Here is a 26,962-nt window from a genome sequence, read left to right on the forward strand (position 1 = left end):
CCATCCATCCATCCATCCATCCATCCATCCATCCATCCATCCATCCATCCATCCATCCATCCATCCATCCATCCATCCATCCATCCATCCATCCATCCATCCATCCATCCATCCATCCATCCATCCATCCATCCATCCATCCATCCATCCATCCATCCATCCATCCATCCATCCATCCATCCATCCATCCATCCATCCATCCATCCATCCATCCATCCATCCATCCATCCATCCATCCATCCATCCATCCATCCATCCATCCATCCATCCATCCATCCATCCATCCATCCATCCATCCATCCATCCATCCATCCATCCATCCATCCATCCATCCATCCATCCATCCATCCATCCATCCATCCATCCATCCATCCATCCATCCATCCATCCATCCATCCATCCATCCATCCATCCATCCATCCATCCATCCATCCATCCATCCATCCATCCATCCATCCATCCATCCATCCATCCATCCATCCATCCATCCATCCATCCATCCATCCATCCATCCATCCATCCATCCATCCATCCATCCATCCATCCATCCATCCATCCATCCATCCATCCATCCATCCATCCATCCATCCATCCATCCATCCATCCATCCATCCATCCATCCATCCATCCATCCATCCATCCATCCATCCATCCATCCATCCATCCATCCATCCATCCATCCATCCATCCATCCATCCATCCATCCATCCATCCATCCATCCATCCATCCATCCATCCATCCATCCATCCATCCATCCATCCATCCATCCATCCATCCATCCTCTATTGCTCTCTTGATTTCTTCTACCACAAAGCTTCTTTCACGACAGCCAGGAACCGTTAGTGGAGTGTTTATGAAATACGTGTAAAAATTTTAAAAATGTTGTCTGTAATTGTACATACGTGTTTTGCTCAAAATCTGCCTAAATCTATCAAAAAGGTGAAACAGCTGATAAGCTGCGCTCAAATTTCGCATTAGGAAGTAAAGTAACCGTGGGCAATTTTTTTTTTTGTCTTACGAATACAGCCTAATGTCATATAAAATCGTGCCTACATGAACAACAAAGGCAGATAAACTATACGACGCTTTTAATTCCTCACCTTATTTAGGGAACAACGCAGGCTATGTAATATTAAGGCGAAAGCCTTCAATGGCTCATACTGTCGGCGTCCGTCCGGTCGCATTATAGCTGTCAATGAAATGACATCATGATGACGTCATTAGAAAAATGAAAATCCTGTCTCCACCGGGAATCCAACTTTATTCCTCGGATCCATATCCTAGGGCTTTAATCAACTGCGCCACGCCCGGGATCGTGAAAAGTATATCATATTTTTGCTTGTCGACTGTGACGATGATAGTAGCGATCACAATGACGATGAAATTAGTGATAATGACAGTGATGACAGTACCGACGATAATGACGGGGAATTTAGTTGGTAATGATAATGAGAATAAACGTGATGCGCCCTGTGCAGCAGCAACGCTCAGGCTTTCACATTTCTCCAGTGTAAATTCTGCAGTGCTCTCGGAAGTTTTTTTGACAACGCTAGGCGCCTGAGCAAAAACGGATTCACCTCGCTCTATGTTCCCTTTTATTATCACCTCCGAGAATCATGTGACAAGAAAACTACAGGTGCCGAGTACGGTAGAGAATCTCAGAAGTATGCCAATTAGACTATCCCGCTCTCCTCGTAAGTATTATGCTTCGTTTTGTGCCTCACTTATGTGTAGGAAACCAGGCGTGGCATGTGCGAGGAGAAAGCCACCAGACGTTGTAAGCAACAGCCCGGTGGTTGAGTGCTTATAAGTTTCAGCTGCTGTGAACGCGTTTGTATTACTGAATCGCGGCACAGCTGCCACGTTTCAATGAAGGCGATAGGCAAGACACCCATACTCTTTGCAAAGTAAGTGCATGTTAAATAATGAAAACTAGACCGGTGCGCTCTACTGTATAGCGACCCTTGTTTTCACACAATCCTTCACTTCCCTCAAGAGGAATTTTCGGTGCTCGTCCTGAGTTAATTTACTAAGCGCTTCCTCCATTGTCAGTTATAGCATCAAATAGCTGAGGTTTAACCGTGGCCTATGCGATCAGTTCCGGTGCACTGGTACGTTTGATTGCGGAGGCGAAGGCTTTGTGGGGCCATACGGGAGTCGCCGTGTCAAATGGTGGATGTCTAGCTCTACTTAAACATAATTATAACGAGTGAAAGAACCCGCCGCGGTGGTTGGTTATGATGCTCAGCTAATGAATAATGAATCCGAGTACGCGAACTCGAATACAACCAGTTCGGATCAACTCTGATGCGCGCGCGCGTGTGTGTGTGTGTGTGTGTGTGTGTGTGTGTGTGTGTGTGTGTGTGTGTGTGTGTGTGTGTGTGTGTGTGTGTGTGTGTGTGTGTGTGTGTGTGTGTGTGTGTGTGTGTGTGTGTGTGTGTGTGTGTGTGTGTGTGTGTGTGTGTGTGTGTGTGTGTGTGTGTGTGTGTGTGTGTGTGTGTGTGTGTGTGTGTGTGTGTGTGTGTGTGTGTGTGTGTGTGTGTGTGTGTGTGTGTGTGTGTGTGTGTGTGTGTGTGTGTGTGTGTGTGTGTGTGTGTGTGTGTGTGTGTGTGTGTGTGTGTGTGTGTGTGTGTGTGTGTGTGTGTGTGTGCGCGTGTGCGCGTGCGTGCGTGCGTGCGTGCGTGCGTGCGTGTGTGCGTGTGTGCGTGTGCGTGTGCGTGTGCGTGTGCGTGTGCGTGTGTGTGTGTGTGTGTGTGTGTGTGTGTGTGTGTGTGTGTGTGTGTGTGTGTGTGTGTGTGTGTGTGTGTGTGTGTGTGCCTGCGTGTGTGTGCCTGCGTGTGTGTGCCTGTGTGCGTTCGCGCGTGCGTGCGCATGTGTGCGTGTGTGTGTGTCAGTGTCTGTGTGTGTGTCAGTGTGTCAGTGTCTGCCTGTGCCTGTGTGCCCGTGTGCGTGCGTGCCCGTGCGTGCCCATGCGTGTGCGTGTGTGTGCGTGTGTGTGTGTGGGGGGGAAGCCTGAGCGTTGCTGCTGTCCTCGGTGCGCATTCGTTGCAGTGCTCCTGCTCGAATAACAGAGGAGTGGCGGTAGCTATTGATTCCAACCTAAAGGAACTAGCTAGCGCCTCAGTCAGGAAATGCACGGTAACCGAAGGGGATGAGCTGGCCGTTGCTCTTGCGGTGGTAGCCGGGTATCGAAGCAACACGTCCCTTACCATTCTTACAGATTCGAGAGAAGCGTGCCGTAACTACATGAACGGCCGCATAGGTCGCGCCGCGCTCAGGCTCCTCCAGAGCGCGACCACATCAAAAGTCAAACACAACGTCTACTGGGTACCAGGACACACCGACATAGCGGGGAGCGAACGCGCCGATGAGGTCGCTCGAGGATACACGAGCCGAGCTTCCTCCGAATCGGACGATCTACCCGAGCGAGTCGGCCCTACGTACTGAGACATTCTGAACTACTATAAGGGGGTACGGATCCGCTATCCGCCGCCTCATCGGGATCTAAAACAACAAGAGGCAGTGTACTGGCGAAGACTGCAGACAGGAACATTACCTAACCTGCATATCCTAAGCAAAATTTACCCGTCACAATATCGGGACACCTGCCCATGGTGTGGTAGCAAACCTTCGTTATACCACCACATCACGTGGCAATGTAGAAATAACGATAGATTTCGTAAAGAGCCGAGTGCGGAACATTGGGAGAGCCGACTCTCTAGCGGCGATTTGGATTGCCAACTAGGTCTAATCCAGCACGCCCAGCGAGCAGTGAAACGCAGTGGAGCCCTGGAATAGGGGCAGCGACCCTGTGAGAAGACGGAAGATGGACCTCTTCTGCTACTAGCACAAGACCTTCCTAGAGAAACTAACGTATTTCCTATCCTATCCTGCAAATGTGGAATTGGCTGTACGGCGTCACTCCTCGTCGCGCCCTCCACGTTGTCATGGAGATGGCAGGAATGCTAGACAAGGAGAACACATCTCGCGGAAAGACCTCGCGCACACGATTTTCACCATGAGCCAAGAAAGGCTTTCTACTTAAAACCCCACAGGAAGCTATACACTAACTTGTCGATCACTCATAGGCTCGCTCACTCTCTCTTTAGGCTGGCGAACCTGAGATACCCGTCGGAGAGGCTCATGCGTTGAAGTCGCTATAGTGGACTTAGTTGCAATTACCTGCACGAGGCCACGTAGATGTTAACTTACAAAACAGCTTAACCAGCTAGCGACGGCACCAACAAGATCGGGCAAGATTCTTGGTCAGTGGTGGGAAAGGTGTGAGTGCTAAGTGAGAAAAGCTCTCACTTAGCACGAGGCCGCAACTCGCGCTCGTTTTGCGCCACTACTCTGTTTCCTCATTTTGAACTATTGCTGTAACGCCTCGGCGTCACCATCGTCGCCGCGTGGCATGGTCAACAACTGCTTCTGTTTGGCGGATGTTTAATGATAACAGAAGAGGAAGGATTACATGTCGCTAGCTTTAGTACGTTCGAGCGATCTAGGGCTAGTGAGTTTAGAGCCCCACGTGATTAGAGATAGGACAGGCAGAGCAGCATCACAGTCGTCCAATGTACTCCACTATGTCAATCAATGCCTCAAAATAGTACGTTGTTCGGTTTCTACGTTCGTCTCTCAGCTGCTTCAATTGCAATCCTGGCAATATCGTTGTGCCGGATAATTTCAAAGTAGACATGACCAAGCATAGTTTACGCATTACATAAAAACGCGTGGATTTCTTTTAGAAAAAAAAAAATCTCTGTAACCCTATTTCATGCAAAATGCTTATAAAGGTGGTAATCACAAACTAGCGCCTTGTGCAAGAAATCAATCATATCAGCAACCACTTTTGTGACCACAAAGTCGGCAGAGTCGTTCGGAAATAAATTTATGATCAGATATGCTTCTTGTATATATGGTGCAGCAATAGATCCAGATCTTGCAATTCTAAAGGTCGCGTTTAAATATTACCAGATGACCACCAAATATTCTGCAGATTTCGGCGCTACCATTCCGTTAACATCGTTCCATTCAACTTCGCAGAGAGGCTGAACGCACAGCTACTGCCGAAATCAGCGCGACATCCTGTAGTTGTCTTAACATTTGCACGCACATGAAAAAATATTGCATACACAGGGCTCATACCTTCTAACTATTCTGTTAAAATGAAGCTATTAAAAGAATTTGGACCCAAGTTGTCGATCTTTCGCCGGCTATATAACGACCAAAATTGAAAGTTGCCTGGAAGAATATAAACTAGGGAAAGCTGTTGTCATACAGTTATCCTGCTGCACGAGGCATGAGGGGTCAATGGCTTCAGGAAGAAGGGAATACTGGCGAGCAGTTAAATGCAAGTTTCACTCGACCGCTCCCGGAACATTTTCAAGTACAGATACTGGGGCAAATAAGCTGCTATAGACATGCAAGAAGAAGGGCATGCCTTCGGTGCCGAGTCCAGGACAGGAGGTGAACTTGGCAACGTCGACCACCTTCACGGCAAACTGTTGGCCCGTCGTTTTGTGAACACACCGGCGAACCACGCTGAAAGGCCCCCTGCAGAAAGACAATAGGAAAGGCAGATAAATATAAGGTCGGGCAAAACAGTGCGCACAGTATTCATAATATTAGACACATTTAACACAGCGCTACCGTCTTCCGTTATCACGCGTCGTCAGCGGCGCAGGCGCTCATTGGGCCCAGCACGCTGGATGCGCTGACACATCAGACCCTGTGTCGGCCTCAAGGTGATGTGCGCATGCGCACTGACGACACGCTAGTAGCGGGAGACGGTAGCGGTAGCGCTATGCTAAAGGTCTCTATTAATAAGCGTTCGTGCTAGTGGGCAAAATATTCCAAAACGCAGTTGGTTTGCAATTCCGCCAGTATAGCAAAATAGAAAGTTTCAAGATCTTAAAGCACGCCCTTGACCACAGTGCTCATGCTCATAATTTTTTGATGAAACGGCTTAACGAAAAGAAATAAAAAAAAGTCAACATTTTTCCTCACTGAATTCAAATGATCAAAACACAACTGTACACTTTGCGTCTCAACAAGCAGTACATAAACGGTATATTTTTGAGTTCAAATCACGACGTGACGAGTTGGTTATGATGGACGTCATAGTGAGTGGCTCCGGACTATGTTAGATCCCCTGCGGGCTTTAACGTGCGCTGATGTCGGACTACTTAAGGGCGAATGACACGTTTCGCTTCCGCAGAAACTTGCCCGACATGGCCGGGGTTGATCATATATCTGCTAAGTAGCCCCTCTTTAACAGCTCGGCCACTTCGTGAGTCAATGAAACAAAAATTTAAGGGATACTTTGGCTCCGTGTGTGAAGGAATGACGTCAGTGATGCAAAAGAGTGAACGACTTCCACCTGCGACTCCCCTTGCGAATTCTCTTCGCACACACAAGCTCTGCTCCTCATTTATTCACTTATTTCTTTTGTGCGTCTACTGCCACACATGTACTGATTCGCATACAGTCAAAGTCAATCACGTAATGTGCAAGACTGTCCTACTTAGCTATAAAGCCCTGCTTTAACCGAGTCGTGCGAACGTGCCCGCGCGGCCTTGCTGTAGCGTGCCCGACTCGAGGCCCAAGGATCTCGGAGGTTCTTTCACGTCAAAGAAATTGCTCGATTTGGCAGCTCTTCCCAGCAAGATATGTAATTACACATCGGCACGTCACACAATCCGTCCTCCTAAATCGGTGGAAATTAAAGTTTTAATCAATCGACCAATCATCGGCCCTTCCTGTAACCTGCCTACCACCAGAGGCATAAATAACAGTGTTGTTGTTTTTTTAAGTGCTGCAGCACTATTACCAGCGCTCTACCAAATACCAGATGTCTGAAGCCAATTTGGCCTTTGACCTTTCCGAGAGACTTCAGATGTCCACAGAAACAAACGCAACCGATACTACGCCTTTCCTTTCCTATAAACGAATTGTAGAATGCCGGTGGACTTATATGCGTTCAACGGAAAGCTGGTTGTATTCGGAGAGGGGCGAGCGATGTACCGCGTGCAGCGCTGAAGCTCAGACTTACGCATTTCTCCACTGCAGATTCTGCAGTGCTTTCGGAACATTTAGTGGTGCAAATATATGGTCTGGCCGCCTGGTTAGCACAGCAAACTAACGTTCAATGATTGAGACACAGCAAGCACAATCCTGTTGAAATGCCCTGGTGCTGTACGATATTCCATGATTGACTGAGTTAAACCATCGGTATTTTTTGTTTTGTTTTTCGTAATGCCGACGCAGGCTAGATAACGGGGTATACAACGCACGCTCTTATGTTCAAATGGCTGAGTACAGATGTTCAAGTGCAAGTTTAACGAGCATATTTGACCCCCACCATCATCTATATTCTCCACCTTCTTTATCGATGTCGCATTTCCCTGCGGTCGCAGAAGTCTGCAGTGCTGGACAGCTAGCAAGCCTGCAGTATGCACAACCGCAAGGCTGTCATTTTGCTGTGAACTACAGAAAACTACTTCGAAATGAAATCAATCTTCTCAGAGTGCAGCTACGTAGGCGCGCATCAGCAAAACATGTTCTTATCGGCTGAGCAGTTTACGTCAATTAATTTTGGCATTCGTTTTAGCTAAGTCCATACACATAATCAATTGACGTTTAAGAAGTTGAAAAAGGCTAATTTTTTTTTCCTTCGGTAGCATGCACTGTAGAACTGCCGACATTGGTCCAAGGTTTGTTTGCCTTGATTTCAAAACCTGTCCAGTATAGCTATATGCAACAGAAATATTGAAATTTCCGCCTTGTAGTGCCCGATGTAGACATGATTTCGATTAAGTGGTTAAGCGTAAGTACAATATACATTTAGTGATCTTATTACAGCGAACATTGGCCAACTCTTTTCATTTTTCCCTCACCTGCTGATTTGTTTTGCTTAGGTGCAGATGCACTGATACAAAAGAGAAGAAAAAAAGAAAGCGGGTGTAGCACATATAATGGGTTAGACTTCGGACCCGTACTTGCAAGCTCCTGCATCGTTCGGCATCAGGTACCTGTCATTTTTATTGCGCGCTGAATATCGTGGCGCGCAAGTTTTCTTGACGCCTGCGTGTACATATTTTATGTTACTCCAGAATTGATAATATATCTTCTGAACGCCTCATTAATTAGCGTAATATCGAAGCTGAACTAGAGCAACAAGCAAAGGGCCATCCCTTCAGCTAGTGTTCCTTTGCGTGTGCACGTGTTCGATACATGCACTGGAATCTTAATCTTTTTTTATTCCTGAGAGTTAATGAATTCACGAATGCGGCAATCGTGACGCTACAGACAATGCACGCAGGGTGAGGAGATAAAGCACGAATCACGGCGGAGTATATTGTCTTGGAGGAATGGTGAATAGTAACTGCATAAAATTATTGTCACAACACCAATTCATTGGAGCTAACAAGCTAATGCTGCGCTAAGAGTACTTTTGCAAGAAGAAAATGCAGTTCGTCGAGCCATCTGCCGAGGGAACGAAACTATCGACCAACTGCTGCTTCAGCGACACAACACAGATGGCGCCACCGACACGCTAAAACCCTGCACAAGCTGCGACCTTGGATGTATTAGGCATCCTTGGAGGTCCACATGCGCCGCACTTGTCATAACTCGCCCGATGGCTGAAATCCCATCCTTCATCCACCCTTCGCTTTTGTTTTCGTTTCTTCTGAAGATTCCTTCACAACTCAGCGCCATACTAGCGTAAGTTTAGGAAATGCGACTCTCTTCGGCATTTGGAGCAGTGAAGCTTTTGGCGCCTTTGTCCCGACTTGATGCCAGCATTAGAACTAATATGTTGCTCATCCTTCAATTCCAGGTTGCCTCTCCGTTTCTTCCTGCGTCTTTCAAACCTCAAACGCGGAGTGCTTCGAACTTTTTTGACGTCTCGTCGGTTCAAATTCCTTTCGGGCTTCTGCTGAATGCGCCAGCTGGTTAGAAAAAGCTCAGTCGAAAAACAAAGCGTACAAAGCGCTTTCGGATTCACATTCGTTTCGTTTTCTATAGGTCAATGATGGCAGTTTGGTACATTCACAAAACCTGCGCAATCGTTCACAGAATGCTGCGATACACATTCCCGATTGCGGCCACAGATACTGCTTTAAACGGTAAGGGTAACTTAATGTTAGTGGAATAAAATATCAATGATGCGCTGCGACAAGCTGTCTCTAATGTGACTTTAGGTATTTAGCTTCAATGGGCGCTATATACGAGCCCAATGAATATCTATGTACGCTTGTTCCTAGAGTCAGCTGCTTCAGCAGCGCGCGCCCGTCACTGTCGCGTTCACTTTTTTCTTTTTGTGCTGCCATTTCAAAACCCTGACTAATAAATAGGCGATATCAATGTATTTAGTGATTATTTTATTTGCAATTTAATCCAATCCCTAGTATGTTCATCGGCTGAAAGCCAAGTGCTGCGTGCTGCAGCTAAGACTGAGAAATGTCACCAGGTCATAAGAAAAGAAAAATGTCAAGCTCGTCTGATTTGCACGTATTCGCGCCGAAGTTTTTAGAAAACCCATGAAACGTACTTGAGCTTTCAATTAGACTTATGGTAAGTGACCTTTTAGTGCATATGAATCAGAGCCGACAGATGTCTCTCGTCGACGTGTAGGATAACTTCGGTGCCGCTTTGATCATCGTTTCAGGAAAATGGCAGCATGATCAAACTCGTACATCTCCGTACAGTACGCTGACATGGGAACAGAAAGGCCTTAATAAATAAATTATGGCTTTCTTACGCTACGATGCGCGTTGGCGAATATGAACTATGATCTCCTATCGTTCTACTGCTAGATTTTCAGGCAGAGATAAGGTCTACGATAGTTTGCAACTCTCCAAGAATTCGCTAGAAATTGCAGGTGCCTTCGGCTGCAGTCAAGGTGACTAAATCGGGAAGAACGGTACGCCCCTCCGTTCGCTGGGGAAGTGATGAATGGTCATCTTTGTGTGGGTAAGATTGTTTTCTAAACCTAACCATTCTGTTGGTTATCTGTTTCAGTCTCTGTAAACTTGTCTATGAAGAAGTTTTGCGTGAGCGGGGTGTATCATGTTGTCCAAAAAGGAGGATGTGGTAGCATGCGTCTGTTTGCAAGTCACGTATCAGTCGTGACGTCATCGGGCCTGTATACCTTTGGCTGCAATAAACGGAGGAGCATGTTTTGCGTGGAACATAGGCTACGATGCTAGTTGATGCGTCCCTGACTGCGCCCGCACTCTGTTCCGGCGCTCAAGTTGCACAGCGGCCGGGCGCCGCTATGACAAAAGCCCAAAACACTCATGGTCTCTTCCCCAAGAACTGGTAGAAATCTGGTTGTGACTTCAGGGACAATCAAGCTTCACACAGTATGGCTTACAAGGAAGCGTATGAACTGAAAGGATAATCAGTAGCGAGCACGATATCAGGCACTGTAGTCGCGCGCTGCAGCCTCACACTATGGGGGCTACATCCCACTGCAGTTCTGTCTTAACTCCGTCAGTAGACCAGCCGTAGTATAGACATTCCTGACCTACATATCGTTCACGAGACGAGGTACGAGACATCTGAAAACAATCTTATTACTAATGCCTGCACCCAGATCTTTTTACTTCGCTCACAGAAGCCGTTCTTTTTTTTTTCGCGAATCCACCTTTTCCACTATGCCTCCGGTGCCTGTAATTTTCGTGCTTCCACATAAACACCGCACAAATTGACTATGAACCGGAAAAAAAAAATTCAGGCGTGCTTCATCCACCGATATCGCGATTTTAGAAACGATGCACGATAGTTCTGAAACGAAATCGTTCAATGAACGCGTGCCGCCCACAGAAAGATTCGGATTAGTCGAAGGCACACCCAAAAAAACTTCGATACACACATACAGACCTTCCCACGCGTACACATGAAGCAAAAATAAAATCTGCAAAGCTAGAAGAAGGGCCACTTGACAAGACATGTTTGCCCAGCGGAAACTCGAAGGCAGCAGCAGTGCACACGGAAAAGTGGAGGAACCCTTGGTGCCTCTGTTTGCACGGACCTTCGCAAATCGCCGAACCGCGGCCTAGTCTAAGGACGGCACCTTGCTCTTTCTGAGAGGAGAAGCACCACCCGTCGTGCTGCTTAACTCCATTGGACTTGCTCTGTCACGCGCTCTCACTCGCCTACGCTCTCTAGGCACCTACGGCAGTTCCGGAAGGGTGCTCAGCGTCGAAGTCGTACTCCTTTTATCCCAAAAGCTTCCGGGCACCGTCGCCTCATCGGTACTCCGTAGTTGCCGTCTACGTTAGCTATAAGTGTGAACGTGCCTTTTCCCTATTGGTTTGCTCTATAGGCGTTGCGCAAATAGAGGCCGATGAGATTTACGCTTGGGCTTTCCAGGACAACAGAGGAGTAGTGGGCGATGTGAAGTGTGATAACAAACTATTTTGGAACGCTATTTGAATAAGGGATGTAACTTGTAATCAGTGAACGGTGAGAAACAAGCCACACGGGAGGCGTGCGAAAAAAGCTTCATTGGCGGAGGCGGAAAGACATGCGTTAGATAGGCACCAACGAGAAGCGTGTACGGAAGCAGGAAAAGCGGCGCGGGAAGTATTCACGCGTCATCATATTTAAAGCAGCACTTCAAGTAAGGCGAAATGTGTAAAATTCAAAAAAATTTAATGTATAGAGAAAGCGAAGAAAAGCAATAGAGCTATCCAGAGTAACGCGAAGTGTAAAAGAAGAAAATGTAAAACGTACAATACCTGGCAAGTCAGAAAGCCAGCAAAAATAATGAGAAACGATTGACGCCACCTTTAAGGAAAGGAATGCAGAAAAGAGGAAGAAAACGTCAATTGCAGACATCAAAATTAGGACGACACTAAAGCTTCTCCTCAAGAGTAGACACGATATAGGGCCTTTAAATTCTGCGAATGAGTTTGGTAGAGTGCTGAACGTCTTTAGTAGCTAATAATTGGTAGTTTACAGAAAAAAGAATAATGGCGCAGTATCTGTCACATTTCTCGGCGGACACATAAACCGCGCCGTAAGTGAAGGAAAGAAGGTAGGAGTGAAAGTAGAAAGAGAGAAAGAGGTGGAGTAGTGGAGGGCTACAGAGTAATTTCGACCGCCTGGTGATCTTTAACGTGCACCGACATCGCACAGCACACGGACGCCTCTTCGTTTCGCCTCCGTCGAAACGCAGCCACTGGCGGCTGTTAGGTTCGAACCCTGGCACTTCGCTACAGTAGTCGGCCTTCTTGACCACTGCGCTAAACTTTTTTTTTCTTTATGGCGAAATGTGCATAATGACAAAATATACAGTAAAAGATAACTACAAGATTTGCAGGCCGCTTGCCGACCGCGAAAAATGGAGTCGTTTCATTCGTGCATGATTTCTAAACGCCGCCTCGATTTGAGCATCCCATTCCGTATCTTTCAAAACAGCATATATGAATATTTTGCCGAGACTATTGTGAAAATGCATGATGTTCTGCGCTAAACGTCTTTAGTTAGCAAGCAAGACGCAGTATCTGACCTGCTTCTCGGCGGACACCTTCACTTGTGATGAAATACAATCGCAGGTACAAACGTCGCCGGTTCGAATCCCTATCACAACCTAGCCTCCAATTTCACTACCAAATTGATGCTAAATGAAAAGCGAAAAAGTATGACGTCATCTTCAACGCTGCACGAAATGCGGTTACGTCGCAATTTTGATACGATATCAAGTTCATTTTCTTTCGACACATTTTTCCCATTTTCGGCGATGGCCACGCGTTTATACCAACTAGCTAATACGCTAACGCGTAAAAAGGTGTGCATCAAATGGAGAAGCGTTGCCCTAAAAGAGCATTTTGCTTACGCAGTGCATCGCACCATAAAATCCGAGCATTTGTCTGTTTTTCTTCCTGCTTTAATCAGTATTTAGAGGATCTAAAATCTACAAGGAATTTAACTTTAGAACTCCATTTCACAGCCGGCAACAAACTTCCTATGATCTCCGAATTTCACATATATACACGGGGAAAAAGAAGGCATTGTTCGCATAGAATTCATTCATCATCATTCATCATCAGCCTGACTATACCCACTGCAGGGCGAAGGCCTCTCCCATATTTCTTCAATTAACCCGGTTCTGTGCTAGCTGCATCCACTGGACCCCTGCGAACTTCTTAACCTCATCCGCCCACCTAACTTTCTGCCGCCCCCTGCTACGCTTTCCTTCCCTTGGAATCCAGTTTGTTACCCTCAGCGACCATCGGTTATCCTCTCTTCGCACTACATGTCCTGCCCATGTCCTGCCCATGTCCATTTCTTCTTCTTAATTTCCACTAGAATGTCGGTAACTTGAGTTATTTCTCTGACCCACTCTGCACACTTCCTATCTCATAATGTTACCCCTACCATTTTTCTTTCCATAGCCCTCTGCGTTGTCCTCAACTTAAGCAGAACCGTCTTGGTTAGCCTCCACGTTTCAGCCCCATAGATGAGTACAGGTAAGATGCAACTGTTGTATACTTTCCTCTTGAGCGATACCGGTAAGCTGCTAGTCACAATCCGCGCGTGCTTGCCAAATGCGCTTCATCCCAATCTTATTCTTCTAGAATCTTATAGAATTATTGGTCAACAATTAGATTTACCCTTCAGCAAAACTTTAGTACTGTTGAAGTGCATTTTAGGCGAAACAAAGACGAGGGGTAGCCTCTTGCGCGGTAATACACAGTGTTTTCACCGCGCATCATTAGAGACTGGCCGTCCACTTAATGAAGTCACCAATCTTTCCCTGTACAGTTTGTTTCACAATGAGAGCCTTGCCAAGTTGCACATATACCGCATGGGCAAATTAAAACAAGAAAAATGCTGCATGCTGTCAGCGCCGCAGTACGATTATTTTCTTTTGGCCCCTATATCCACCTCCCCATTTGAGAGGCAGCCAGCCGAGCACAACCTAGTTAGCACCCTGCATTTCCGTTCTAAGCTCTCACCTCCGACTAGCTGTCATTTTCTGAGTTGCGATTTTATTAAAAAACTATCTCGTCGAAGGTGAAAGGCTTAGCGGTACATACTGAATTTTTTAGTGCTAGCTGCAAGCTGATCAATGAAAATGGGGTCAATATATTCTCACTTGAAATACGCATGTTTCCCTGTTCCATCGAGAGTGAGCGGAGCAGCTGGTTTTGCTCCTGTAAAGGGTGCACCACCGCGCTATAGCTTATTACGAGGTGAAGCCAAACAAGCCGCGAATTGCAAAAATTGAGGTGAACTACTGAACAAGAAAGCCCGCCATCCCCACAGAAACAATATAGTTAAGTGCCGAAGAAGAAAAATACAACAGTGAATAGCAGGACAGGCCTACAATATGTCCAGCACAATTGAGAACTTATAACACAGAAGAAACAATATGTAAATGAATAAATGGGTAAATTGGTTTATAGAAAAAGAAAGGCGTAGTATCGATAGCACTTTTCCGTGGACGCCTTGACAGCGCCGTAAGAGAAGAGGGAAGGCGGGAGTGGAAGAAGAAAGAGAGGAAGAGGTGTCGTAGTGGAAGGCTTCAGAATAATTTCGGCTATCTGGAGAATTTTAATGTGCACTGACATTGCACAGCACACGGACGCCTCTCCGTTTCACTTTCATCGAAACACAGCCATAAACGGCAGGGTTCGAACCCGAGTATTCCGGGTCAGTTTCCATGCATATTAACCACTGAGCCACCGAGGCAGGTAAGAAATTTAGCAAAGGTAACACCAGACGGAAAATATCGAAGGTAACAAAAATAAAGAAACGCTATTGAAAGAGATCCACAGAAACTACTCACAACATGCGATCTCCAGAGGGAGGACTTAACGGTGAATAAAAAAAAACGGCAACAGCAGAAAAAAAAGGACAAATGACGGAGTTATACACGAGCACAAGGCGGTGTTTTGTGTGCTTTCGCGTCTTGCAGTTTTAAGCTTTTCGCCCTTTTGCGTCTTCCGAACACTGTTCAACTTTGCCCTAGCTTCTAAGTTGCTGATGGCGTTGTTTGTAATGCGAATTAGAGGAGAGATCGAAAAGCAGGAAGATGTTACACAAAACAACCCAGTTCAAGCAGTGCTTTGTCACGTCCTACGTACATCATAGCGCTAAAGGCACAGCGCGCACACAAGAACAAGACAGTCACAGCTTTGTTCCTTCTTTAACTCGTGAGTTTATTAAAGAAATTGTGGAAGAGGTCATCAGGGAATTTCAACCAGCCTTAAAACGTGCTAACAATAGCGAGTTCATAATAGAGGAAGACCTTTTATGGACCAAACTCTTAGCCACGGTAGGCATAATTTACTTACAAAACTGTCCTAACTAAGGAAGTAATTTATTAACTAACTCAATATCATTTTTGTTTTATTTTCACTGCTGAATTGTTGGCTGCAGTGCGGAGTCCGAAGCCGTAGACAAGGCAGTGCAAATTTCTGGCACAAAGAAAAGTCATTTTCTAGAACACTGCACTGCTAAGAAATCGTACTCTTGTTCCACATTAAAGTGAATCTGAAATCACAGGACGCGAAGAAAGCTCGGTGGAAAAGCGACGGCCGCTCGCTGATGACGCGTGAAATTGGGTTTGACGCTGATTTCGAACAGTATGTACAATTTTGCTACGTCATATATAGATTCTTTTTCTTCGGAGTTAGTTGCATGGAAAAGATCAGTCGTTACCATTATTTCCTTTTAGAGTACTAGATATTAATTTCAAACCAAAAACCAGAAGCACAAAAAGAAAAAACAATCCGGATTACGCGCGTCTTTCAAAAACAAATTTTATCGGTATGACAGCCCAATGAAAACCTTAATTTAAACTTTCGGAGCAAATTAGGAAGGACTTCGAGATCTAAAATTGTCATTACGTCCTTATTAAAGCAACTGCATATTTTGCGAAAAGTAGAACACTGAGCGTTCTAGTAGTCACGTCGAATAGATGCACTCTGTCACTAGAAGCGGCCACGAGTACCCCCCCCCCCCCCCCCCCCCAACTCGGTGCCAACTTGATCCTTTACTAGCAGTGGTCGCCAAAAGTTCAAGCAGCAAATGTCCAAAACACCCAGACCTGTGCTAAGCAAGCTGGGCTTTATCACAGCCACTGTCATCATGCAGGTTACGTACAACGGAGAACAACCGGTTCATCTGTTGATTTGCAATCAGTCTTATCAGTCAAGTCAGTCGTGGCCACCGTCTCCTGAGAGGTTTACTGGTCTCTTCTTGTCTCTTCTTCCTCCCCCTTTGATTTCCAACGACACCTGGCCTCTCTTTGGGTCCATTCTGTTACAAACGCTGACCCTCGATTCACTGCTCAATGAAATATCTGCCCCGGCTATGTCCTACTCAGATATCGTCAACCCTTTCCTTCAGCTAATAACCACTGAGGTATCGCAAGCTCATGTGCGTTTCCCTCCCCGTCATTATCATGTGTAACCACAGCCAAAGAAAGAGAGAAAGAGAAAGAGAGAGAAGGCTAAACCATGCAACTTTTATCTTCGCGGGCAACTGGAGGCAGCAAAGAATAACAATGAAGGAGAGAAACCAAGTACATAGAGATGGACAAACAGGTAAACAACAAGAATTTAAGCGACAAAACACGTATGTAACTTCGTCGGCGTTAGCCTGAAAGAAATACCCGAAGAGGAAAAAAAAAAAAAAAGATGACGCAGGACAAAATAGTCACCTTAAAAACCAAAGCAAAAAAATCTGCGTAAATATTAATTGCCTTCCAAAGCCGAGCTCTTAAGACCGAGTCGGTAGCACACCGCTAAGCAACTTTGGCGAGAAAGACCTAACGAGGGGCTTAACTGGGAAGCCTCCTCCCAGGTCAGCGCAGAGCAGCCCGAAATAATAAGGCAAAGTAACCAGTCTCATTACCATATTCGACCCGCTTTCGCGAGCTGCTTGCAGCGTATAACAGTGACAGTGTCGCCGCATTTTTGTACGAGCAGCCACTTTTATCGAATACAGGTCGCCCTCTTCTTATGCAAATCACTGCCGCCTTTTCCTCCTCCTGAGCTCTGCAAACAGGACTATCTTGATGTACCTGCTTTGTTTCGCCCCGAATAGCTGTTCGCTATGAGCAAGGTGTACGTGTGTACTTTCACTGAACATCAGGGTAAAGTCACGCGCACTGCTATTTTCGCTCAGAGGAAATGTCGTCATTCAAGCAATTTCATTCTCTGAGATGCAAGTTTTTTAGACTGAACCTTCTGGTTGTAGCGTGACTTCGTCCGCTGCCGTAGTTGCATCGTTTGGCAGTGGCCTTAGCGTTAAGCTGATGGGTCCAACCAGCCAGATTGAACCTCCGGTCGCGGCGGCCGAACTTCTATGGAGAAGAAGTACAAAAATGTCTGCATGTTGAGAAATGTCAGTAGACGCTCAAGATTCCTGATAGGTCGAAATTATCGGCATTCCTACATAACAACGTCTCTCATAACCCATATGAAGATTTGGCGCGTCAAACAACGTATGCCATCAGAACGACTTCAGTGTTAGCTTAGAGGTTTAGATGAAGGTTTAGAGGTTTATTTAGGATAAGCATTTTAGGCACTCGATATATCGTGTGCTATATGTTCTGACATTAGATGCTTTCATGGTCAATAGTGCAAAATTCACAGCTGTTGTCTTTCGTAGGTCACGTGGTGAAGCGGACAAAACGGTTCTCTAGAACTACTTGCTGTAGGGCTAATTGGTTCATACTAACATATATTATGCGGAGGCATGCAAAAGGAAAGAAAAATAAAGAGCCTCTGCACCGTGCCACAAAGTATAAAATGAAACGGCGCAAAAACACGATCAAAGGAAAAAAAGAAGCCGTTCTTTCTATCCCTCTTCTTTTCCTGTGATCGTATCCTTGCGCCGTTCCATTTATCGCTTCTCTAGCGAACTGCCTGCCCGGGCCACTCTGGGCTACGCACGCGGCATCTAGTGATAACGGCCTGGTTCGAGATACGAGTAAGCTCGCACGTCTAAACTGACAGCACTGCCAGTCTTTTCGGCGCTCGCTCGCCGCCGCGGCTCTTGCTTTCGTCCCCAGAACGTCGTCCACGCTGCCTGCTGAGAAACCAAGCGTTGGCAACTGGGGACGGGCCGCTGGCTTCTTTTCATCCTTCTCTTTTTCGTTTTTTGTAATTGTTGCTAGAGTGGACAGCCTCTGGCAACGAAAGCAGGCAGCGAAGCCGCGGCGGCCAGCCAGCCTTGAAAAGAGAGACAGTGCTGTCAGTTTGGGTGTTCAAGCTTACTCATAGAGTGACTCGAACCAGGCCGTTATCACTAGGCCTCACGTGCGTAGCCCAGAGCGACCCGGAGCAGGAACTTCGGTCGTTCTAGAGACCCGTTTTGCCCTCTGTACCTTCGAGGATGTCTGTTAAGAACACGAGGGGTTAATTTACGACGCATTAAAAAACACTGCCGTTGAAACTGTTTTGTGGAATCAGTTAGGTACTGATAAATGACAAAAAAGAAAGCGCATTATTTTTATATCATTTAGTGCAAAGTTAAGACAATATGAAGGCGACAACTCGGGCAGTGCACGTCGTTCATAGTAGTCACATATCTGCCATGCTTGTCGGCTTGCTATGAATGGATATGAATACAATGTCAAATTATCAACTAGCCTACCAGTTAAAATGCTTGAACGAATATCTGGTATTCTCCCAAATAATTAGGACCTGAGTGCGCAGATTGTATAAGCTTTCAGGAACGCAGCATTAAATTAAGCGATCCCATCTTTTAGCTAAGTGCTTATTCTTGGATAAAGTTAACTTCCGGAAAAGTTGAGAATAGAGAGCTGCGTTCAATTTTTGCCACAAAAGATGATATCCTCTGCGAACTGCAGGAACAAAAAATAGCTTTTTGCACCCAGAAAGCTAAATATTACAAAAATCACGCGCATTTACTTATCGCGACTAAAACAGTACCATTTATTCTGCACCAAAAAGGACCCGAACCTCTCTATGCTTTGTAGAACGAGAGAAAGAAGGTGGCTATACAGTAAGAAAGAAGACTAAACAAGCGTAGAGGCTCCCCCTCAACCCTTGTTCAGTGCTCTTTCTTACTCTCCATACTTTGTAACAAGGGGGCACACCGAAGAAGATAAAAATACTTTCTAAACGACTCCTGCCGCCGCAACCTTTATTCCACGTAATTCCCAGCCCCGCATTCCTAGTTGTTCTTAACTGCAGGTAAGATTGCTTGTTTTTTTGTTTTTTTTTTTCTGTCTCTCTCTTTCTCACCTGTGCACCTTCTCGCCCAGCTCTTTACGGCCGTTGCGCTCCAATAAGCCCGAATCGCAGGATTGCCAAGATGCTGTATGACAACTAGCGATGAGGGGAAAAATAAAACATACATCTCCGACAAAATTTATATCAACTTTCCATCAACGACGTCGGGAGGGGCACGATAAAAAAAAAAAACGCACAGGCAAACACATACGTACAAGCATAAAAGAGGCTCGCTTTCTCACAACCATGTCAAGCCTGTAAGAATACTGCGAGTTTAAAATAAGAAAGCAGAAAGGAAAAGAAGACAACGCCCTAGTGACTTTTTGGCGCCTCAGCAGCAGCACCTAAAAGAGTCGCAAGGGTTTCGACTCAAATGAGCATCTAAAAAAAAAAATAATAACAGCGCACTTCAGAGCGCCAGCGGAGTCCGGTGAGCACTTACAAGTCGCCCGCATCACCGACGCCGTCCTCTACTCAATGCGGGGGTTCACTTCAACGCACATTAATGGTTTGTTCCCTTCTTAAATAGAAAAAGCGGAATCATGAATAAAAGGTAAATACCATCGGGCCTCGACGGCTGGCGCCTGCCTACTTAGGCGGCGTACCCCTTTACGAGACGCCAGGCGCCAGCGCGGCCCCTTTTTTCAGCGTACCTGATTCTCTTCGGTCTTTATGACTTAAGATGGAAGCGAGTCGAATGACTGTCGAGCTTCGATTGAAAAGCAGGGGCGAAGCACTGACGAGTAAAGAAGAAAATCCGCAAGCGAAGAAAATAGCAGGCGAGGAGCGGCAGCCGCACCGCTTTCCCACTCCATTCTTCTTTCCTCCATCTTTGTTTTTTTTTTTTTTTTTTTGAAGAATGACTTCATCAAAGACGGCTATGTGTGATCTTGAGGCAGCAGCTCTTATTTTAATTACCCCCGCAGACTCCTAAAAGCCCCCGTAGGAGGCGAAATCGTCGTTCGCGCGAGACAGAAGAAAGAAGTACAGAAGGAAGGTGCGCACTGTCTGTGTCGACAAAGTCAAGGCACCCGGAGCAAATAGACAAATGATTAAAGGATCGCTCCAGAAACGGTGGGCAGAAGCCGAAAGACTGGGGCAAGAATAATAACTTCGCAACGTCGTCTATTCATGCGAAGGAGGGACTGAAGTATACGCTTCCCGTTAGCAGCGCCCCACACAAGCACAGACTGAAGGCAGCAGGGCCGTGTGGAAAAGAGAAAAAAGTTGGCTTCATTTGATACGAGTCAGCGAGGAAACGGCTCAGGAGCAAACACGAGGTTTTCGTTTTGGGTTCCTTCCTTTTTCAGGAATTTGATTATGGACCTTCCAATAACGCTCTGCGTTCTCCGCCGTCCGTTCTTTGTGTGGTTGTGCGTGTGTGTGTTTCAATGTGTATAAAAAAAGAGACGGGACGAAAAACAAAAATTAATATCAGGACACCACTGTTATTCGATATTCGTTTTCGGAAAGTAAAGAATAGGAGGGAGACAGGCCGCCTGAGGAGCATTACAAAGTCATGCGAGACTAATCAGCCTCACGTGTGCCATAAACTCTTCGAGCGTTCTACAGTTACTTGGAGCAGAAAAGTCATCTTTTTGTACAAAACTATGCTTCCGTGCATTGATCTTTGATAGCTGATCAACCTTCATTTAGCGAAATAAGCGCCTCGGGCAAAAGTCTTCACGGCAGTAGCCGAGAAACTGATGTTCGATCGTTGTGTGTTGTTCAGTGTAGTATAAAAGGACAACCTACATTTATACTTGTAATATCCCCAAAAGTTCATTTTATCGGATAAAGGAGACGGCGACCTATGGCTTTTGTCGAAAAGGGGCAGAACACGCGACCAAACGAGGTTTTGTCAGACCTTAAACATTGTAATCGAATGTTTTGAAACAAATGCTCAGAGAAAGCATTTTGGAAAATCTTAACCCGAACGAAGCCTATTTGCCAATCGATAGCATGAATTTAGAAAACATCTTTCAACAGAACTCAACGTTTATAGCGAAATGGCAATATAGCGCAACAACTTTAACAGGTGTGATAGTAATAAAAGTATATGAATAGTTTCGTAAAAGCAGTTTACGTTAAAAGTCATCAAATATTTTGCCAGAAACCTGAATGATATAGCTTTCGTGGGTATGAAGCATCACTCGTTGAATCTTATCGCTCGCCTACAAGCATAACCTAAAATATCGTCTGAAAGAGCAATGAACAAGGGTTGAGTTCGAAAGCCGAGCCAACGTTTCCACAAGGGGATTTGTGTTAATACCTTTCCCGAAACATTGGCTAGGCTTAAACTGAGGCTTTGCATCTTACCTGTACTCACCTATAGGGCTGAAACGTGGAGGCTAACCAAGAGAGTTCTACTTAAGTTGAGGACAACCCAGAGGGCTATGGAACGACAAATGGTAGGGGTAACATTAAGAGATAGGAAGCGTGCAGAGTGGGTCAGAGAAATAACTCAAGTTACCGACATTCTAGTGGAAATCAAAAAGAAGAAATGGGCATATGGGCAGGACATGTAGTGCGAAGAGAGGATAACCTATGGTCGCTTAGTGTAACTGGATTCCAGTGGAAGGAAAGCGTAGCAGGGGGCGGCAGAAAGTTATGTGGGCGGATGAGGTTACGAAGTTCGCCGGGGTCAAGTGGATGCAGCTAGCACAGAACAGGGTTAAGTGGAGAAATATGGGAGAGGCCTTCGCCCTGCAGTGGGTATAGTCAGGCTTATGATGACGGCGATGAAACTGAGGCTCCTTCTCAAACATTGTTTAGTGCTCTCTCATACTGCGTCAACATCTTCTTTCTTCCTTTCTACCTTGGATCCTAAACCAAAGCAGTATCAACAACCTTGTAAAGGTTGTTACAAGGTTGTTACCGTAAGTACCGTACCATACCGTAAGTATAAACATACTGTTAGTATGTTAAACTGCTCCTCAAGGAGGTGTATACGAATCATATCTGTCAGTATACATTCATGATACCCATATACATTCATTTCCAGGTATAAATTTTATCATGCATATATTCTTAACGGTGAATATGTAAATTATCCAACAGATACTGTCAACGGCATGCCGAAATATTTACATTAACGGACACAAAAGCCTCCATTAGAAAATTATTGCGAGCAAGAAACGCCAGTTACCTTTGGAGCCAAAAATAAAGAAGTGACTTTAAATATACGTATTGAAAATTGTCTCATGACGACCAGTTGACCGTGGAATATTTCTAAATTATCCTAACGTATGGCACTTTACTTTGCAAGAGTCAAATTTCACCGTATCTCGCTGTTTTGTATAACTACCCTTGTTACATGGCCAGCGCAATCCACAGTCACGCGAAACCACGTTTTAGCCCATGTTACACAGCGGACCAAACTGTCGTTATTCCGCTGACCGCGTGCGTCGCTAACCGGGTTTGGCAACTTCAGATTTGCTTCGTTAACCGAGGTTATGGCGGCACCTGAGTTCGAGTAGAGCACGAGCTGGTTAACTGGATGTCTCCAATAACGTAATAACTTGCAAACTAAATCATGTGTCAAGGGCGACACATTTAATAGACTGTGTCTACTGTGCCATCCAAATGCGCTTTTATATGGCAGCCTTCGATTACTCCCGACGGGGCGGCAACTTCGCACTGCAGCCCTGCCATGTTTTTGCATCATTGTTTGCGCAGGTCCAAAGTGGGACGTTGAAAACCGTTCAGCCTTTTGCTGCATCATGAAAGCAGACAAGTGTGCAACGCTTACAGCGCCGGATGCCCGGGCTCAGCGCAGTGGAGAGCAGCCCGCGAGAGCGGCGGACGACGGCGTCCCGGCCATGTACTAATCCCTGGTTGCCGCTAATCACAGATTGTTTCACTTCGTAACCATAGATGACAGTGCTTTTGATATAATCGAAACTAGAATAAACGGCCTACGCGTGAAACTGTCTCACTCTCGATCCTATTCTATCATTTTTAAATGATGATACGGTTAACTTCAGACATGCATTAGTAGCAGGGCTAGCCTGCAAGTAGACTGGACGAGCCGCACCGGAGCAAAATGGCTGTGAGCAGAAATTTGCTTGCTTCGTTGTTGTCACTCCTACCAGCAGTTCAGCAACTGGTCAGCGATCCTCAAGGGGGACTCATTTTAGACAATGAAAACGGGCGACGATGCCGCTTCGGTCCTTTCCGATTCTCGCTGAGCGGCCGCCTGCGCGACCGTCATAAATAAACCCGCGTCAAACTGTCCTTTGTCCTTGGCCGCTCCTTCGGGCTGTCCCCCGCGACAGTGAACCCGCGTTGAATACTTTCTCTGTGCTTCTGGGAGAAGCCCGCAAACTTAACTGACATTCACTTGTTATCTAGGGTACGAAAAAATGTTTAGCATGCCCTTCTGAAGCTGGCGCAAAGGATCCGCCCAACCGCTTACTCGGACGGCTTGCGGTAGGCGCGATCAACGTAGTGTTGCTTACATATATGCAATCATATAACAGGCGGCCAGCAGGAGTTTATGTAATTTATACATGTATGAAAGGAGCCAACAGTCAGCAATGCTTTGGACAGCATAAGAGATTTCCTTTTGTTGCGAAATCAATACTACTCTAGGTTTCCAGCCTTCAGCTTAGCGCGGTTGTATCCACGTCTTACCCACGTGACGCTGTGACGTCACACCCCACGTGACACAATAGCGAGAGATGTGCTCCCAACTCAAGCGGTCGGCGTGGCGTGGTCGGAGCCGCGGCTCAGTTGGCAGGAAATGCCAACTTGGGTCTCTCGTTTCACGTTGATGTCAGAATCAGCCTGCTAGGACCCTGGCATTCACGTCACCCCTATAGGCCTCTAAGGCACGTTCATGTGGATTGGTTAAAAAGGGGCTTTATATGTGGGCTGAGGAAGAAGCGAGAAGAACGCTCAGTCACCCGCAGCAAATGCTTTCGCTCAATGTTTGGTTCAGCAGCGTTGAACCTTGTATTTTTTTTTTTTTTTTACTTTCTGCTGCCGACATGAAGGTGACGCAAATGATCCGCCTTAGTCTTATTTCTTGGATGAATGATGAACAAGTAGTAAGGCTCGAATTAAGCCCCTCGAAACAAGATTCACTGTCCCGATTCACTGTCCCGTGAAGATTCACTTCTTCACTTCTTCACTTTGGAATAGTCTTCCTAAGAGCATAGCACAATGTAAAACAGGTAAACATTTTCAGTCTTTCCTGGCGTCCAATTTGTCGTAGTAGCTCTCCACCCTTTTAAACCTGTTTCTCGCACTCACATTTTCAGTGTTGTTCTTTTTATTGTTAAACAAATGTGCTTTACTGTATACTTTCAGTATTGTAACATGCTCATTTTAGGTATTTTTTTCCGTTATTGCCCCCCCTGCTATAATGCCCCTGGGCGCTGCAGGTACTTGTATAAATAAATAAAAAGACCCGTGGTTATTAGTCAGCCCATAAGCTAAAAAGCGAGCCTTTCTTGGCGAAGAGAGATTTAGTTTCTGCATTTCTTTTTGCCCACAAAGGCGTCGGCGGACCACAGTCGCGTAGGGAAGATGAGACACTACTCCCCTGCCCTCCTAATGAGAGTAACATATGCGCGGTTTGTGCAAACACTTCATTTCACTCATTTCTCAATCTGTATACACAAGGAGTCACAGGAGTTCAGGGGACCACCCTAATTATGAGAGCACCTTTTCTTTCTTCGCACCCTAACCAAACTCAATCCAATATCAACTGACCAGTTCGCTTTCGGATAACAACACAAAAGAAGAAACAGTGGGTCAGGCAAGTGGTTGTTAAAGAATAACACTTTCATTCTTGAAACGACCTCTCAGCTACATGGTTGAAATTTCGAGGAACTTCGTTTGAATCAGCTCATAACGAAAGTGGCCAATAATAAAGCTCATAATAAAGTGGCCAATAGCTGTCAAGCAAAGTACGCAAACCAAGAATGTACTCAGAGGCAAGTCGAGTCAATAACGGCTTCTGGATAGCCCGTTTTTATGACTCCGCGTGCAAGCACCATTAGTGGCATGAACGGAGCTTCACAACTAGCTTGTCGAATAAAACAAAAAACAAAATTAAGATAAAAAAATCGAAATATCAGGCACGCAACTAAGGACGTTTAAAGTGGATGTCGTTAGTCGAGGCCTCAAATAAACCGCCATGTTTATTTCTTTAGGGAGATGGCTGAGGGGAGGGGGGGGGGAAGCAATGTCATGCAGGTGACACAAGAAGCAATCCTCTGACGTACTTTGATGAAACGAAAACAGCAGCATCGCTTTTTTTCGTCGTATCCCGTAAAATGTCATGTTTCTCTAGGCGGAACTCATTACGGGGGGGGGGGGGGGGGGGGGGGGGGCTTAATTTTGCGAAACGCTCAGGAGTGAAAGGAACGCTTAGCGTGCTGATCAAACTCTTCGCATGCGACAGTAAAATTAATTGAACTTAAGCTCGGGCTGGGCACTGAAATCGCCTTTTTGTGGCATCTTCTTTTGCCGCCTTGGAGAGTAAAGTGGGAAAGTGGGAGCAACGTCTTAGATTTGTTTTCTTAAGCACTGTCTACCTGTCTACCTGATGGGCGTCGCCGAGCAAATAGCGTATTTTGCTCCTTGTGACCAGAGTGAGAGAAAAGCAAAACTATGTTCAGGTGTCTACAGAAGCAAATGTGAGAGATGCTGCGCCTTTCCTTTCCTGTGAACCAATTATTATTTATTAAAACTATGTTGAAGTGTACACAAAGGCTGACTGTCATCAAAACACTACCGTCGTTGCGGATAAGTACGCGTAGCAAAACAAACAGCTGAACTGAAAACAAAGAAGCAAGAAGCCATACACACGTGGCATTTCCAAGAAGGCAGCCACTGCCCTGAACGCATTCTGAAAACGTATAACGCAGACCAGACCCACAGGACTTGTCATTTATTTTTCTGACGAATCTCCCCTCGAAACACCGCGGTTTTCATCTTCTGCTCCTTGGCCAAGGAAAGAAGGTAGGAAAAGAACAGAATCACGCCATAGAGAGCGCGACTTTTGAACCATTCGCCTTCCGGCGAAACAACCGCCGAAGGACAAAGAGCTTGAAGACCGGAACAAAGAGCGAGTCTCGGGAGCCGTCGGCAAAAGTGCGCAACTCGCGGACACAAAAGGGTCCCTTGCCTCTCGTATCTTTTGCGGTGGTTGGAGCCGAAAAAAAAAAAAGAAAAAGCCACGCGCCTTAAAGAACGACAGCGAAAGTGGAAGTACGAAGAACGCATCAAAGCGAGAGCATAAGCGACAACTGACGCGGAAAAAGCAAGGACACGAGTCCAAGATGCATTCGACCACGCGCGAGAAAAGAAAGCGAAACAAGAGGTCATAATAATGCAGCAAGCCCAACCGTCGCCGGAGGGAGCAGCGGGAAATCCCGAGGAATATAACGTCTGCCCCACCAGCAAATGACGCCGCCAACAAGTGCGCGAGAGTACGCCGACGGGAAGACATGCCGCGCAGAGAGCAAAAGAAAATGTCGGCCGGGAATCAAAATGCGATGCAAGGCAGCGCTGGGGCCAGGAAGGGCGGTTGTACGTCCGTGTGTGCGAAGCCTGTGTCCATGAATTCGTGCGTGTGTTCTTCGCTTTTCCGCGCGCGTACTTGGGCATTCTTCGTGTATACGTTCGTATTGGAGAAAGCGGTGCAGCAGGTACTCGAGAAAGGCAAAACAAAACATAGACTGGGAGCGGGGAGGAGAGGGGGGAGAAGGGCATACGCTGCATG

The 26,962-nt window shown here is 46.1% G+C and overlaps 1 protein-coding gene across 5 annotated transcripts in view; it reads right to left on the reverse strand.

Annotated features, from left to right (window-relative positions):
- The window catches only part of CASK (peripheral plasma membrane protein CASK), a 756,819-nt gene that overhangs the window by 438,571 nt on the left and 291,286 nt on the right, over nt 1-26,962 (reverse strand). For all 5 annotated transcript variants that reach the window (XM_084595365.1, XM_084595366.1, XM_084595363.1 and 2 more), the window contains exon 2: nt 5,445-5,557. In XM_084595365.1, the coding sequence (XP_084451491.1) occupies nt 5,445-5,557 (113 nt within the window). The remainder of the gene's footprint in view (nt 1-5,444; nt 5,558-26,962) is intronic.

Source organism: Amblyomma maculatum, chromosome 2 (assembly GCF_055883805.1).
Source record: "Amblyomma maculatum isolate TAMU_Amacu chromosome 2, ASM5588380v1, whole genome shotgun sequence".
NCBI lineage: Eukaryota > Metazoa > Arthropoda > Arachnida > Ixodida > Ixodidae > Amblyomma > Amblyomma maculatum.